Raw genomic sequence first — 15,622 nt, forward strand, 5'->3', positions numbered from 1 at the left:
CTCAAGGTCGGGCTTTCAGAGAGACGACCTCCCAAATATAAGTTTACATCCGATGGAAAACCCATTTGTCTGAAATGTGGCAAGCCTGGCCACGTGATCAGATCATGTACTTGGAAAGGGTTAAACCAGTAACCGACTGTGTAAAGAGCCGTACACAGGACGGGGAGGAGCAGGGCTCAGTTCTTTCTAGAATGGTGGGCGAACGACCTGTTGTTGTGGTAGAAATGGGAGGTGTGACGTTGGAAACGTTGTGGGATACCGGTTCACAAGTCACGATTATCAGTGAACATTGTTTTTACAAACATTTTAGCGAAGAACTGGTAAGAGACAATACACTTGTACGGTTGGTTGGAGCCAATGGGTTGGAGGTTCCCTACATAGACTACACTATACTGGACGTTAAGGTTGGGAAACAAGTTATTCCCGAACGGGTCATCCTTGTTCAAAAGGAAGTTTCTGATTCGGAGGGTTGCGAGCCGCGAGTCATACTCGGCATGAACGTCATCCGTGACGTGAGAGATCATGGGCCTGTGAATATTAGAGTGGCAGACATAACGGTAGACACTCCAGCTTGTGTTGGGTTGGTGAGGGTGCCAAAGGGCGGCATACACATGCCCGCTCGCTCAATTTCCACTGTTTGTTTGAGTGGAGGGTATGGAAAGAAGGTGACAGAACAGGGCGAGTACGTCATAGAGGCATTAGAGGGTCCAACCCGGGAGAAGTGTTTACTAGCTCAGACTCTGGTAAAGGGAAAAGGTCCGTGGAACGTCCAGATTGTTAATCTGAGTGATGAAGATGTCTTTTTGACAGAGCGAACTCCGGTTGGCACGGTTCATGCAGTTCATAGCGTTGTTTCGCCAGGGGTGAAGGCAGAGGAGATTGCTGGGAAGGTTGTGGTGTCGTGTGATACGATATCTGCAGAGAGTGATGTGACAGACTTGAAGGTTCCCGAGAGTCTGTTGGGCGCAGCAAGTAATGAGGAGGAACGCAAACAGTTGCATGATTTGTATTGCGAGTTTCCAGAAACATGGGTCAAAGATGATCTGGATGTAGGTTATTCTGACTTAATTAAGCACAAAGTTCCTTTGCTGGATGATGTTCCAGTAAGTCAGACATACCGTCGCATTCCCCCAACACAACTTGAAGAGGTTAGAAAACACATTCAAGACTTATTAGAGAAAGACATTATACAGCCCAGTACTAGCCCTTTTGCTTCGCCTATAGTTTTAGTGCGGAAGAAGAACGGAGAATTGCGCATGTGTGTGGACTATCGCAAGCTGAATGCGAAGACGAGACGTGATGCATTTCCACTGCCAAGGATTGACGAGTCTTTGGATGCATTGAAGGGAGCGAACTACTTTTCCACATTGGATCTTGCTTCAGGGTATCATCAGATAGCAATGGACGAGGAGGACAGACAAAAGACTGCTTTCATTACACCATTTGGGTTATTTGAGTTCAAGCGTATGCCATTCGGACTCTGTTCCGCTCCCGCTACTTTCCAACGACTCATGACAGCAGGGATGAATGACCTGATCTTCCAGATGCTGCTGGTGTACTTAGATGACATTCTGGTCTATAGTAAAACCTTCCAGGAACACATTGAGCGATTGAGAGCAGTGCTTTCTCGACTGAGAGAGCTTGGACTCAAACTGAACCCGGACAAGTGCAAGTTCTGTCGTACTTCAGTGCAGTATCTGGGCTACACCATTTCACAGGGTGGCATCGCGACTGACGCGGAGAAAATCAAAGCTGTTGAACAGTGGGCAGTTCCTCAGACGCTTAGGGAATTGAGAGCTTTCTTGGGATTTGCATCGTACTACCGCCGATTCGTGCTAGGGTTTGCACAGATGGCAGGGCCGTTGCATGCACTGGTCGGGAAGGTACATGAGGGTGTGAAGGGTAAACCCGGAGGGAAGACTGTTCGGTTGGGTGGAAAGTGGACGTTAGACTGTCAACAGGCTTTTGAAAAGCTGAAACTAGCTCTCATCAGTGCTCCAGTGTTGGGATACGCTGATTATAGTCTTCCATTTGTCTTGGAAACAGACGCAAGTTCAAAAGGTCTGGGGGCAGTGTTGTCTCAGACTCAGGAGGGAAGAAAGAGGGTTATAGCCTACGCAAGTCGAACACTTCGTCCATCAGAGAAAAACATGCAGAACTATAGTTCCATGAAACTCGAACTGCTGGCTCTCAGGTGGGCTATCACCGAGAAGTTCCGTGGATATCTTCTGGGAGCTTCATTCGTGGCTTTTACTGACAATAATCCTCTCAGCTACTTGAAGACTGCCAAACTAGGGGCTGTGGAACAACGTTGGGTGGCGCAGTTGGCTCTTTTCAATTTTGAGATCAAGTATCGTTCTGGGAAATCCAATGTGAACGCGGACGTCCTGTCAAGGAACCCATTTGAGAGTCCAGGTACGGACATCGAGGAAGAAGTGGTGGCGGCTTGCTCTGTCTCTGTAAACATGGGCCGGGATCAAGGGTTGGCAACAACTGCACATGTGGGCATCGTTGCTGGGACTACAGATGAGTCGGGAAGAGAGCAGTTAGGGGCAACACACGCTCTACCGACAATTGAACCCGCAGATCTGCAAAGACTTCAGGGTGAAGATCCAGTCATTGGTCTTTTGTTACAACATTTGAAGAAAGGAACGAGACCGAGTATACAAGAGAAACGAGATTTGGGAAACTCAGCCATTGCTCTGTGTAGACAGTGGGATAAGCTCGTGGTTGAGAAAGATTTACTTTGCCGTAGAGTCACAGATCCAGTTAGCAACAAACCGTTGTTACAGATATTTTTGCCAGAGTCTCTCCAGAGGCCGGTCTTTGAATCTGTGCATGGGACAGGTCATCAGGGAGCAGAACGTTGTTTGCGATTGTTGAGACAGCGCTGTTACTGGTCAGGAATGTTCGCCACAGTGGGAAAGTGGGTTCAGGAATGTGAGCGTTGCAGCTTTGCCAAACTGCCTTCAGTGCGAGCTACTGCTCCAATTGGACATTTGTTAGCTTCTCGGCCGCTGGAGGTTGTGGCTATAGACTTCACGCTTCTCGAAAAAGCGACGGATGGTAAGGAAAACGTGCTGGTATTGACAGATGTGTTTACAAAGTTTACGGTGGCAGTACCTACCCGCGATCAGAAAGCTGTTACTGTAGCAAAGGTTTTGACGAAAGAGTGGTTTCAGAAATTCGGCATCCCCATGAGACTTCACTCTGATCAGGGTCGAAACTTTGAAGGAGAGGTGATAAAAGAGCTCTGTATTCTCTACGGTGTGAAGAAATCTCGGACCACTGCGTACCATCCGCAGGGGAATGCTCAGTGTGAACGTTTCAACCGGACGATGCATAACCTTTTGAGCACCCTTACGGATCAGAAAAAGAAACGGTGGCCTGAATACCTCCAAGAGTTGGTGTATGTCTACAATGTGACGCCCCATTCTTCCACTGGATTTTCTCCATACGCTTTGTTGTTCGGTCAGGAACCGCGTTTACCGGTTGACTTTCTGTTGGGGATCGGTTTAGAAGAAGAAGGTGGTTTGCCGACCACTGAGTGGGTTCAAGTCCACCGAGAACGGTTGTTACAGGCACATCAACTGGCGAACCGGAATCTACAGCAAGCAGCACATGAGCGAAAGAGGCGCCTTGATAAGAAAGTCAGAGGAAAATCACTTCAGCTTGGTCAACGTGTCTTGTTGCGGGATCACGGTATGGGCAGACGCAAAATCCATGATGCATGGAAGTCAGAGATTTTTGTTGTGGTCGAAATACCCGATCAGGATGGTGGACCATATGTCATAAAACCTGAAAACGGAGGTGCGCTGTTCCGAGTAAATAGGGCAGAGATAAAAGAACATTTGACTCCTGTGCAACAAGCCCCTCGGGCATCCATTAGGTTGCCAGAATTTCAGTTCCAGAGACGTGAATCTAGTTCAGATGACACGGATGAGTCAAGTTCTGAAGATGAAGTTACAGGAAACGGGGTTAGATGGGCAAACAGTTCGTCTGGAAGACGAAGAGTAACTAACTATTCCCGTCAGCGTCCCCAGCGACAGGGTGCTGGGACGCATTCAAACTTGCATCATTTACCACGAGGACCGTCCGCTTCGGTTCAGTCGGTGGTGGTATCTGAGAATTTTATGCTGTCTCTAGTCGACAGACTGCTCAAACGTACTGAGTAGAATGTAACTAGATTTTACAAATTTTATGCTGTCTCTAGTTGACAGATTACTCTAATAGATGGAGTAAGATGTAGCTAGATTTTACAAGTTCTACGTTGTTTCTAGTCAATAGACTACTCAAACATATTGAGTGGGGTGTGACTAGATTTTAGATTTTGTATTCTTGAGATTAGTTGGTCACTGAACTTTAATTTGTTTAGTAATGGCGTCTCCAGCCTCGTACGCCTCAGGAGCAAAGTATGACACCTGTAAGGAATTAGATGACCTTTTTCTTCCTTTTTGCTCTCTGCTATCATTTGGTTTGTCTTTACTGTTTTCTCCGCTCTCACTTTTACTGTCTCCTCTGCTCTCGCTATTTTCTTGGTGGTATTTTTTAGAATTTGAGTTCTGGCGCTTATTGATGTCTTTGTTTGAAGACAGGGTGTACATTGGTTTTGTTTATTAGAATTAATATTAGTGGATTTTTGAAATAGATTCTGAAGGATTGTATGGTTGCCTATGAATACTCCTGTTGAATGGTTTAATTGTGATGAGTGACATTAGGTTATTGCTGATTTTTAACTAAAGGTTTGATATTCTGGGTGAGTTTTAAGGACTTCCAGTTTTTTCATTGCCTTGGCAAGTGGTCATTTTGTTAGTTGATTAGAAGATTGTGTTGCCAAGTACAGTTGGGATACAAAGAGGGGACATGCATTGATAAATCGTAAAGGTTGTCAGTATTTTGTTCTGATGTATGCTCAAGAGAGATCAGATGCTTTGATAAATCGTAAAGATTGTCAACATTTTGTTCTGATGTATGCTCAAGAGAGATAAAATATTTGATAAGTCGTAAAGATTATCATTATTGGTTATCTGGCAAGTGGTAAACATAAATCTTTGTAAAGTGAACCATGGAACTGCCTCTGTTAAAGATGAGTTGTGATTTTTTTGTCAACTTGTGTGAGTTGGATGTCGACAGGAGATATGATTATTGGCACTGGAAGGATTATGTGAAATTTGTATTTCAGAACCTATTAGTTTTAGAGAAATATTGTATTAGTCAGTTGATGATTGTTTTGGTGTGAAAGTTTTTGAAATGATTTGAGGATGGAGAATATTATGTTCTTGGGAGGTTAAATATTTTGTTGAATTTTTTTGATTCTGGCATGTCGCCAGGAGACGACAGTCTAAGTTGGGGAGGATGTGAGCTTGGGAACGACAGTTACGGTACACATGCACTCTTGTGCATCCGTGTGAACTCGTGGTACCTCTATACTATCGGGGATCCATTAAGGTTTCCGAGACTGAGTTTCATTTCTATTGAATTGGTCTCGCGGAATAGCCGATTCTAAAATTTGCATAGGTAAAACGATCGCTTTTTTAGTACCAGCCTCTGGAGTAAATTTTGTGATTGGTGTTTTTGTGAACAAGAAACAATTGACAGGTGGCTTTGTTCCATCTCTTTTTTTCCCTCCGCCGCGATGTAAAGTTGAATAGTTGAAGGTGACGTTAGGCACTAACTAAAGAAAGTGGGGCTGCCTGACACCCCTCGAGTTGAATGGGTTAATCTTGTGACACCGGCGCACAGGATGTGAACGCTAAAACTGTGCTTTTGCTTGGAATCTTTGAGGGAAGAAGATGTGTATTTGGTGCGGCGTGTTTTCAATGCCGTTGTGTGACATGTCTGTCACGGCCGGAAATCTTTCCGGAATGTGAGGATTCTTTTGCTGGTAGGTTAAAACAATTTTCTTTCTGTAAATGGGTAGGCGGTGAAAAGAATAGTATGCTGCTTGGGGGGAGGATTTATTTGAATGTTCAAGTAGATTGTTTTGTGAGTTGGAATGGTGGGGAAGATTTTTGTGTGTGAATGCTTTAGAAGACCGTTGTTTGAGAGAACGGTATATGTATTGTAGGCATGTTATTTGGTAGGAATGATGTGTTTTGTTGTTTAATGAGTTAGCTTGTGGTAGTTGAAATTGTTGATTTGTTTACGTATGCTTACGGCGTGCATTCTGTGTTTGCAGGATGGCCGAGTGTGCGACGGGGTTTCAGTAGACGGGGTTTAGTTAGGTCTTTCTTTCTAGAGGGGTTCTTTTTTAGTTAGGTCTGTTCTGTTTTAGTTAGGTCTTTTTCTTTTTTTAGTGGGGCGTAGATTTGTTTTTATAGACTAGGTTTTGTTAGTGAAGAGTAGTTAGATTTAGTGGAGAGATTTTGGTCAGATTTTGTTAGAGTTTTTGTAGATTTGGTTTTTTTTAAAGAATTGTTTTTTTAGGTTGTTTTTTTAGATTTCGTTTGTTTTAAATTAGAGTCTCATTGTGGTTTTTTTTTTATTAAAGTTGAGAGTGAGGATTTAGAGTAGAGTGTAGTTTGGGGAAAGGATTTGGTGTGTTTTAAAGGGTATCTTTAGGGGAAGAATGTAGTTTTAGAATGAAGAGTGAGAATATTGTTTTGTTTTTTGAAGTTGTTTAGTCCTATACAGTGAAAGTTGTATTTGAAGATAAACCCCCGTTATCCCACATTTTCCCCATTTCATCGTATGGAATAAAAGAACCTGGGTAATATAACTTGTGTCGTCTGCTTTAGTGTTTGAGTTCAGTACGAAAGAGGAAAGTAGATTGGCACACGGTTACACAAGTAACGAGGAGGACACCATTTAAAGCACTATCCTGCCCGTGTAAACAGTTCTTTACAATACAAGTAACGAGGAGGACACCATTCAAAGCACTATCCTGCCCGTGTAAACAGTTCTTTACAATACAAGTAACGAGGAGGACACCATTCAAAGCACTATCCTGCCCGTGTAAACAGTTCTTTACAATACAAGTAACGAGGAGGACACCATTCAAAGCACTATCCTTCCCGTGTAAACAGTTCTTTACAATACAAGTAACGAGGAGGACACCATTCAAAGCACTATCCTGCCCGTGTAAACAGTTCTTTACAATACACGTAACGAGGAGGACACCATTTAAAGCACTATCCTGCCCGTGTAAACAGTTCTTTACAATACACGTAACGAGGAGGACACCATTTAAAGCACTATCCTTCCCGTGTAAACAGTTCTTTACAATACAAGTAACGAGGAGGACACCATTTAAAGCACTATCCTGCCCGTGTAAACAGTTCTTTACAATACAAGTAACGAGGAGGACACCATTCAAAGCACTATCCTTCCCGTGTAAACAGTTCTTTACAATACACGTAACGAGGAGGACACCATTCAAAGCACTATCCTTCCCGTGTAAACAGTTCTTTACAATACACGTAACGAGGAGGACACCATTTAAAGCACTATCCTGCCCGTGTAAACAGTTCTTTACAATACACGTAACGAGGAGGACACCATTCAAAGCACTATCCTGCCCGTGTAAACAGTTCTTTACAATACAAGTAACGAGGAGGACACCATTCAAAGCACTATCCTGCCCGTGTTGGGCTCACCATCTGAGTCCTAGTCGGACTTTTTCGTGGGATAAGAACATATCGCCACTGGGACATGTATATATCAACAATCAACATCGTGATTGCTTTCGGTGCAGAGTGAGATTATTGGATGATTTAGACCCTCTAGAAATTCATTCCCTGGTCGAATCTGCCCATAAAGCACCCCGGCTGTTTGATTTTAATGTGTTCCCTGGTCGAATCTGCCCATAAAGCACCCCGGCTGTTTGATTTTAATGTGTTCCCTGGTCGAATCTGCCCATAAAGCACCCCGGCTGTTTGATTTTAATGTGTTCCCTGGTCGAATCTGCCCATAAAGCACCCCGGCTGTTTGATTTTAATGTGTTCCCTGGTCGAATCTGCCCATAAAGCACCCCGGCTCTTTGATTTTAATGTGTTCCCTGGTCGAATCTGCCCATAAAGCACCCCGGCTGTTTGATTTTAATGTGTTCCCTGCTGTTTGATTTTAATGTGTTCCCTGGTCGAATCTGCCCATAAAGCGCCCCGGCTGTTTGATTTTAATGTATTCCCTAGTCGAATCTGCTCATAAAGCACCCCGGCTGTTTGATTTTAATGTGTTCCCTGGTCGAATCTGCTCATAAAGCACCCCGGCTGTTTGATTTTAATGTGTTCCCTGGTCGAATCTGCCCATAAAGCACCCCGGCTGTTTGATTTTAATGTGTTCCCTGGTCGAATCTGCTCATAAAGCACCCCGGCTGTTTGATTTTAATGTGTTCTCTGGTCAAATCTGCCCATAAAGCACCCCGGCTGTTTGATTTTAATGTGTTCCCTGGTCGAATCTGCCCATAAAGCACCCCGGCTGTTTGATTTTAATGTGTTCCCTGGTCGAATCTGCCCATAAAGCACCCCGGCTGTTTGATTTTAATGTGTTCCCTGGTCGAATCTGCCCATAAAGCACTCCGGCTGTTTGATTTTAATGTGTTCCCTGGTCGAATCTGCCCATAAAGCACCCCGGCTGTTTGATTTTAATGTGTTCCCTGGTCGAATCTGCCCATAAAGCACCCCGGCTGTTTGATTTTAATGTGTTCCCTGGTCGAATCTGCCCATAAAGCACCCCGGCTGTTTGATTTTAATGTGTTCCCTGGTCGAATCTGCCCATAAAGCACCCCGGCTGTTTGATTTTAATGTGTTCCCTGGTCGAATCTGCCCATAAAGCACCCCGGCTCTTTGATTTTAATGTTTTCAAGTGGAGTAATAATTGAGTCTTCTTCCATGTAAACAGCTGGCCAGATCTGAGATGGTGAATTGAATCGTTTACAGTCAGGAGGCATTGTGCTTTTAACGAGCGAACCCGCTTCCCCTACCCACTACACAGAGAAATACAAAGACCCATGGCCATACCAGGTCAGTGCACGGAGGGAAGTTGTCAAAGTGACATCAGACAATGGTCCCCCGGTCGGTAGCATTGTCACGTTTCACTATCACAATAATGTGATTATGAACGGTTAGTTACTTCTAACTAACTAACCACACCACGATCCACTCCCGCAGTCATACAAATAGATAGAATCAACAAAAGTATAAGTTTCAGACGCCTGTTTATGTAATATCACGCCACCTCCCTCGAGACTTCACTCCAAATATGTTCTTTTACGTTCAAAACGTAAAATACCAATGGTCACCGACAAAAATGCCAGTTAAAGTACAGGAAATAATAATAACACGCTGATCCCGTGTATAGTTAGGAAAATATAGCTGTCTGTAAAATGCTGGTTTATGCAGGTGTCACACACCCCACGCCGTCACCACTCGAGTATAATCATAAATATAGATGACCAGGTGGTATGAAGGGTGCATAAGACATGGTGCACTTAGCTTTGTTGTGCCACTGAGTGGACGGCCTGTAATTAGTTCATAGTCTCCACAACTGCTCCGTAGAATGTAGTGCCGTCTGGCGTGGCTACGAAGCAGGGAAAAGTGGAGACATCAGGCGCCTCACTCAGTCGCTGGTTAACCGGTTAGCTGGTTACGTCTGATGGTCCGGTTACAGCGTCCGCAAATAGGCAGCAAAACAGCCAGCAACAGTAGAAGATGAAGAAAGGCTGCAACAAAAAGCACCGGTGCACTAAACATGCCAAGCTACCCCTCAACCTCCACCTTTAAACATGTCATCTTTACATATATCTCATCAAGCACGTGGGCCTGCACAAACGAACTTTTATAACAACAAATCAGCCATTTCCTTCCTTCTCTCCATATCTGCAAAAACCATATACAGATTATTATTTTAGCGTCACAAAGAGCAAATTATGCGCTAACCTGGAAAGAACAACAGAGAGTATTTCATTCCACAAACACAGACTCGTCAACAGCGTTAAATAATGATTTATTACCTCAAAAGCCTATGTAGGTAGCACTCTCATTGAAGCGAAAACCGCTTCCTCTTTTGGATGGCACCTGTTCGTCAACAGCGATACCCCATTCACCCTCTTGCCGAATCCTTTAAGCGGTGAAATTTCTTTCTCGCACAGCAAAGAGAAATTGACGACCCGTTACGTCAGACCGCATGTGAACGGAGAGAAAGTGGTCTCAAACTGAAGTTTTCCTGAAGCCCTCCTGTACATGCAGAGCGGCGCGTTGAATATCAATGCAGAAATCAAAGCGATGAAGTCCATCAAACTCGCAGGAAATATAAGACACCGACCGTTCTCCCCAGCGCTGAGTTTTTGAGTGTCCAGTTAACATGTCTCAGACAGACAACCTTGACGAAATCACGTGACTAACCCTGTCACATACCCCAGTTCAGTTATCGACAATTCTGCCTCGACAGCAGAAATCACCCCCGTGAAATCCGTGCAACACAAAATACCCGTGTTCGTTATGCGCTGTCAGCAAAACCCACAACCGTTGACAGAAAGCACAGGCGCTCCCTCCCTGCCATCGTCCTTGCCAACGTACGTTCTCTGAACAACAAGACCGACGAACTTTTCCACCTACTGTCTTTTAATCGTGAATTTAGCGATGCTTCTGTTTTATGTCTGACTGAAACCTGGCTCAAGCATGACAAACCTGACGCAGCGGTTACTCCCCCTGGCTACTCTGTTTACCGTGGCGACCGCTCTCACGAACTGTCTGGAAAAGCGGAGGGTGGTGGTGTTTGCTTCATGGTCAGCGATCGCTGGTGCAGGGACGTTACAGTGGTCTCTCAGTCATGCTCCCCACGTCTCGAACATCTGACAATCAACTGCAGGCCGCACTATTCGCCACGTGAGTTTTCCTCCGTTGTTCTCATTGCCGTGTACGTACCACCAGAGGCTAACGCCCCTCAGGCCATGAATGAACTGTACACTCATGTTACTGCAGCTGAAACGGCCTACCCTGACAGTGCTATTATTATCACAGGCGATTTTAACCACACTAGCCTGCGTAAGCCTATGCCCAGATACTACCAGCATGTACACTGCCCCACAAGAAATAAGAGCACTCTTGACCACTGCTATACCACAATCAAAGACGCTTATCGTGCAGTGCCCAGAGCACCCCTCGGCAACTCCGACCATGCAATGGTGGTTCTCACTCCGACCTACCGACAAAGACTCAAGGCTGTTAAGCCGGTTACAAAAACGGTCAAGAAATGGACTAGTGAGGCCTCCGAGACGCTGCAAGGTTGCTTTGAGGCCACGGATTGGGGCGTGTTCAGGGACAATTGTGATAGCTTAGATGAATACACTGATACTGTTACCTCATATATTGCCTTCTGTGAGCAGGTCTGCATTCCAACTAAGACTGTACGCATATATGGTAACAACAAGCCCTGGTTCAGTCGTGAGGTCAAGGTCAAACTTGACGCTAAGAACGATGCTTTCAAGAGCGACGACCAGGTGCGGTACAAGCAGGCCAAGGCAGAGGTCAAACGTGAGATCCGCCATGCAAAGACTACCTATCGCCAGAAGATTGAAGACCACTTCTCCTCGAACAACACCCGTGAGGTCTGGCGAGGCCTCCAGCAGGCCACAAACTATAAGCACAAGGCTGCGCCTTCAGACAATGTTGACCCTGACTTACCTGACAAACTGAATGTGTTTTATAGTAGGTTTGACCAGAAGAACCCCTCACTCGGTTACCGCCCTCCTCTCCCTGACGATGCGTCTCTTTTGGCGCCGGCATTTACCATCCAGGAGAGTGAGGTCAGGGGTCTCTTCCGTAAACAGAATCCAAGAAAGGCTTCTGGTCCTGACCTTGTCTCAACATCGACCTTGAGGTCCTGTGCTGACCAGCTCGCGCCTGTTTTTACTGACATTTTTAACACTTCTGTGCAGCAGATGTCTGTGCCACGGTGCTTCAAGTCTTCAGTAATTGTCCCAGTCCCCAAAAAGCCCAAGGTAACTCAGCTGAATGACTTCCGCCCTGTGGCACTGACATCTGTCATCATGAAGGTCCTGGAGCGGTTGATTCTGCGGCACCTGCGGGCTTTCACGGGTCACCTGTCTGACCCACTCCAGTTTGCTTACCAAGCCAACAGGTCCGTCGATGATGCCGTCGCCATGGGTCTTCATTTTGTCTTGCAGCACCTTGAGAACCCTCGCACCTACGCTAGAATGTTGTTCATTGATTATTCCTCCGCATTCAACACGATCATCCCTCACAAGCTCCTCCACAAACTGATTGGTCTCGATGTCCCTCTCTCTCTCTGCCACTGGCTTCTAGACTTCTTGCTTGACCGTCCTCAGGTCGTCCGACTCAACAACTCACTCTCTGCCTCACTCACTCTAAACACTGGTGCCCCGCAGGGCTGTGTTCTGTCCCCTCTACTCTTCACCCTTTTCACCAACGACTGCACCTCCGCTCACCCATCCACATACATAATCAAATTCTCAGACGACACCACCATTGAAGGCCTGATTTCTGACTCCAATGAGGACGCTTACCGGGGGGAGGTTCAAAGAGTGGTTGAGTGGTGCTCTGAAAATGATCTCGAGCTAAACGTTCTTAAAACAAAAGAAGTCGTTATCGACCCTCGACGAAAGAAAGACCCCATCTTGCCCCTTGAAATAAATGGGGAAGCTGTAGAACAGGTCTCTTCATTCAAATTTCTCGGCACACTGATCTCTGAAGACCTGAAATGGGACGGGAACACCACGTCCATCATTAAGAAGTGCCAGCAGCGGCTGCACTTCCTGAGACAGTTGCGCAAGTTCCGTATGTCACAGCAAATCATGGCGCAGTTCTATCGCGCAGTCGTTGAGAGCACCCTGTGTTTTTCTATCACGGTCTGGTATGGCAGCACCACTGAGAAAGAGAAACAGCTACTGGAGAGCATTGTGCGGACAGCCTCCAAAATCGCGGGCTGTGACTTCCCTTCCGTTGCCTCTATCTTTGAGTTGCGCTCAGGTCGAAAAGCAGGAAAGATTGTTCGCGACCCCTCCCACCCGGCAAACCACTTCTTCGAGCCTCTTCCATCTGGTAGGCGCTACAGAGCTTTGAAAGCCAGAACTAGTCGCTTTCGCTCTAGCTTCATCCCCCATGCTGTACTGACAACTCCTGTAGTGAAGACGTTGTAATATACTGTAGTTATAGGATTGGGGGGGGGGGGGGGGGGGGGGGTTCTTTTGTTACTTAGTCCTTTCACTGCATTCCATTACTGTTCTCATAACTTGTGATAGTGGAAATATGTGCAATGTGGAATGGTCCTTATTTTTTAGGTGCTGGAGTAGTTCTGTGATGGTAGTAGTTTTGTGCAATGCGACTCTAAGTTCAGGTGCTTGAGTGGATCTGTGATAGTCTGTTAATACTGTTGTTTTAAACTGTCTAGATCATGATTATATAATTTTATGTGATGATCTGACTAAATGATAATAATTACATGTACTACTTACTTTTAAATGGATTATAAATTTTAGGTATTGTTCTAGTATTCACTAATGTTGTATTGATATTACTGGCACCCCTTTTAAACTGATATGGTTTTTACGTTTACAAGGCGACGATGTGAATTTGTGATGTAGATATGTGGCTGGTTATGTGTGAGAATGTAAATAATTGTGTGTGTGTGTGTGTGTGTGTGTGTGTGTGTGTGTGTGTGTGTGTGTGTGTGTGTGTGTGTGTGTGTGAGTTGTGTCTGTGTGTGCATGACAGTGTAATGTACGTATGTATGCATGCATGGTGATGTGTGTCTGCATATGTGTCTGGTTGGTTTTTATTTTATTTTTACCGTGCCGTGCCAAGATGAAATCCTTTTGCAAAATTGGTGAATAAATATCTTGTATCTTGTATCTTGTATCTTGTATCGCAATTGACCAAGAGAAGGCACCCCACAGAGTGACACATTCTTGATCCATGTCACTAAATCGTGACAAGCATCTTCGCCGCTAAATGTCAAGTTCAAGTCAAAATACCCTTTCAGATTTGTAAGCCTGTTGTCAGAAGGTCATCGCAGGCGCCGCGATAGCGTCTTCGCCTCTATAGATCAAGGTCGAGGTCAAATGAGCCATTCAGGGTTTCAAGTCTTACGTCCTTATTGTCAGAAGCAAAGAAAATCAAATGAGCCATTTAGGGTTTCAAGTCTTACGTCCTTATTGTCAGAAGCAAAGAAGATCAAATGAGCCATTTAGGGTTTCAAGTCTTACGTCCTTATTGTCAGAAGCAAAGAAAATCAAATGAGCCATTTAGGGTTTCAAGTCTTACGTCCTTATTGTCAGAAGCAAAGAAGATCAAATGAGCCATTTAGGGTTTCAAGTCTTACGTCCTTATTGTCAGAAGCAAAGAAGATCAAATGAGCCATTTAGGGTTTCAAGTCTTACGTCCTTATTGTCAGAAGCAAAGAAGATCAAATGAGCCATTTAGGGTTTCAAGTCTTACGTCCTTATTGTCAGAAGCAAAGAAGATCAAATGAGCCATTTAGGGTTTCAAGTCTTACGTCCTTATTGTCAGAAGCAAAGAAGATCAAATGAGCCATTTAGGGTTTCAAGTCTTACGTCCTCATTGTCAGAAGCAAAGAAGATCAAATGAGCCATTTAGGGTTTCAAGCCTTACGTCCTTATTGTCAGAAGCAAAGAAGACCCTGTAGTTAGCGGAGTCGTTGTACGGGCGAAGAAAGTTCCAAAGGACGAGAAGAGAATCCATGGTGTTGAACGTCGCCTGCTTCTCATCGTCGAAGTGCTGGCTGAGTCCCATGCGAACCTGAGCGCACACCAGCTTCGTGTTTTGGGGACGGGAACGCTGAAGATCGATCATCTTTGCACGGAGATCGGGAACAGGCTTGAAGAGTTTTCGTAGGACATAATTGTAGATCTCTGCTACTGAAAACTGTGGTGAAAAACCACGCAGAGTTGTTAGATTCTCTTGAAGAAAGAGGCTACATACGCGTGGGTTGTCAGCTTTCTGCACATCGTGTGTGTGTGTGTGTGTGTGTGTGTGTGTGTTTGGGTGTGTGTGTATTTGTGTGTGGGTGTGTTTGTGTGTGTGTGTATTTCTGTGTGTGTGTGTGTGTGTGTGTGTGTGTGTGTGTGTGTGTGTGTGTGTGTGAATGTGTTCGTGTGTGTGTACGTGCGTGTGTGTGCGTTGTGTGTGTTTTCTCTCTCTCTCTCTCTCTCTCTCTCTCTCTCTCTCTCTCTCTCTCTCACTCTCTCTCTCTCTCCCCCGTCTCTCTCTGTCTGTCTCTCTCTCTGTCTCTCTCTTCCTCTCCCTGTCTCTCTCTCTGTCTCTCTCTCTATCTTTCTCTCCCTCTCTCCCTTCATCTCTCTCTCATCCCACGTTCACCTTTAAATCAAGCCAAGGTACACGCCGAGCCAGCGAGTTCTTCTGCAGCAAGTTGACCATCTCGAGGTTCCACGTGATGAAGACATAGTCAGCATCCAGATCAGGGATCTTGAAGTCTCCAAGCTTCTTCGCCTCATTCATCAGGCCCGCTATGGACGCCGTCCAGCCAAACAGCTTTTTCGTGGTCTTTCCGTGTGTCTCGTTCGGTGCCAATGTCCAGTTGACCTTGAAGTTGAGAAAATATCGAGTTTATTGTAAAGATGTCAAGGCTTGATGACAAGAAGAGCTGAGTTGACCTGGCAACCGTG

The 15,622-nt window shown here is 45.3% G+C and overlaps 1 protein-coding gene across 4 annotated transcripts in view; it reads right to left on the reverse strand.

Moving 5' to 3' along the window:
- The window catches only part of LOC138965508 (uncharacterized), a 116,526-nt gene that overhangs the window by 22,806 nt on the left and 78,098 nt on the right, over positions 1-15,622 (reverse strand). For 3 of the 4 annotated variants that reach the window (XM_070337689.1, XM_070337691.1, XM_070337692.1), the window contains 2 exons: positions 15,315-15,539; positions 14,589-14,861 (listed from right to left, as the gene is read on the reverse strand). In XM_070337689.1, coding sequence (XP_070193790.1) covers positions 14,589-14,861; positions 15,315-15,539 — 498 coding nt within the window. Of the gene's footprint in view, positions 1-9,137; positions 9,659-14,588; positions 14,862-15,314; positions 15,540-15,622 lie in introns of those variants that run through there. The other variant, XM_070337690.1, reaches the window with a different exon arrangement.

This window comes from Littorina saxatilis, linkage group LG4 (genome assembly GCF_037325665.1).
Source record: "Littorina saxatilis isolate snail1 linkage group LG4, US_GU_Lsax_2.0, whole genome shotgun sequence".
NCBI lineage: Eukaryota > Metazoa > Mollusca > Gastropoda > Littorinimorpha > Littorinidae > Littorina > Littorina saxatilis.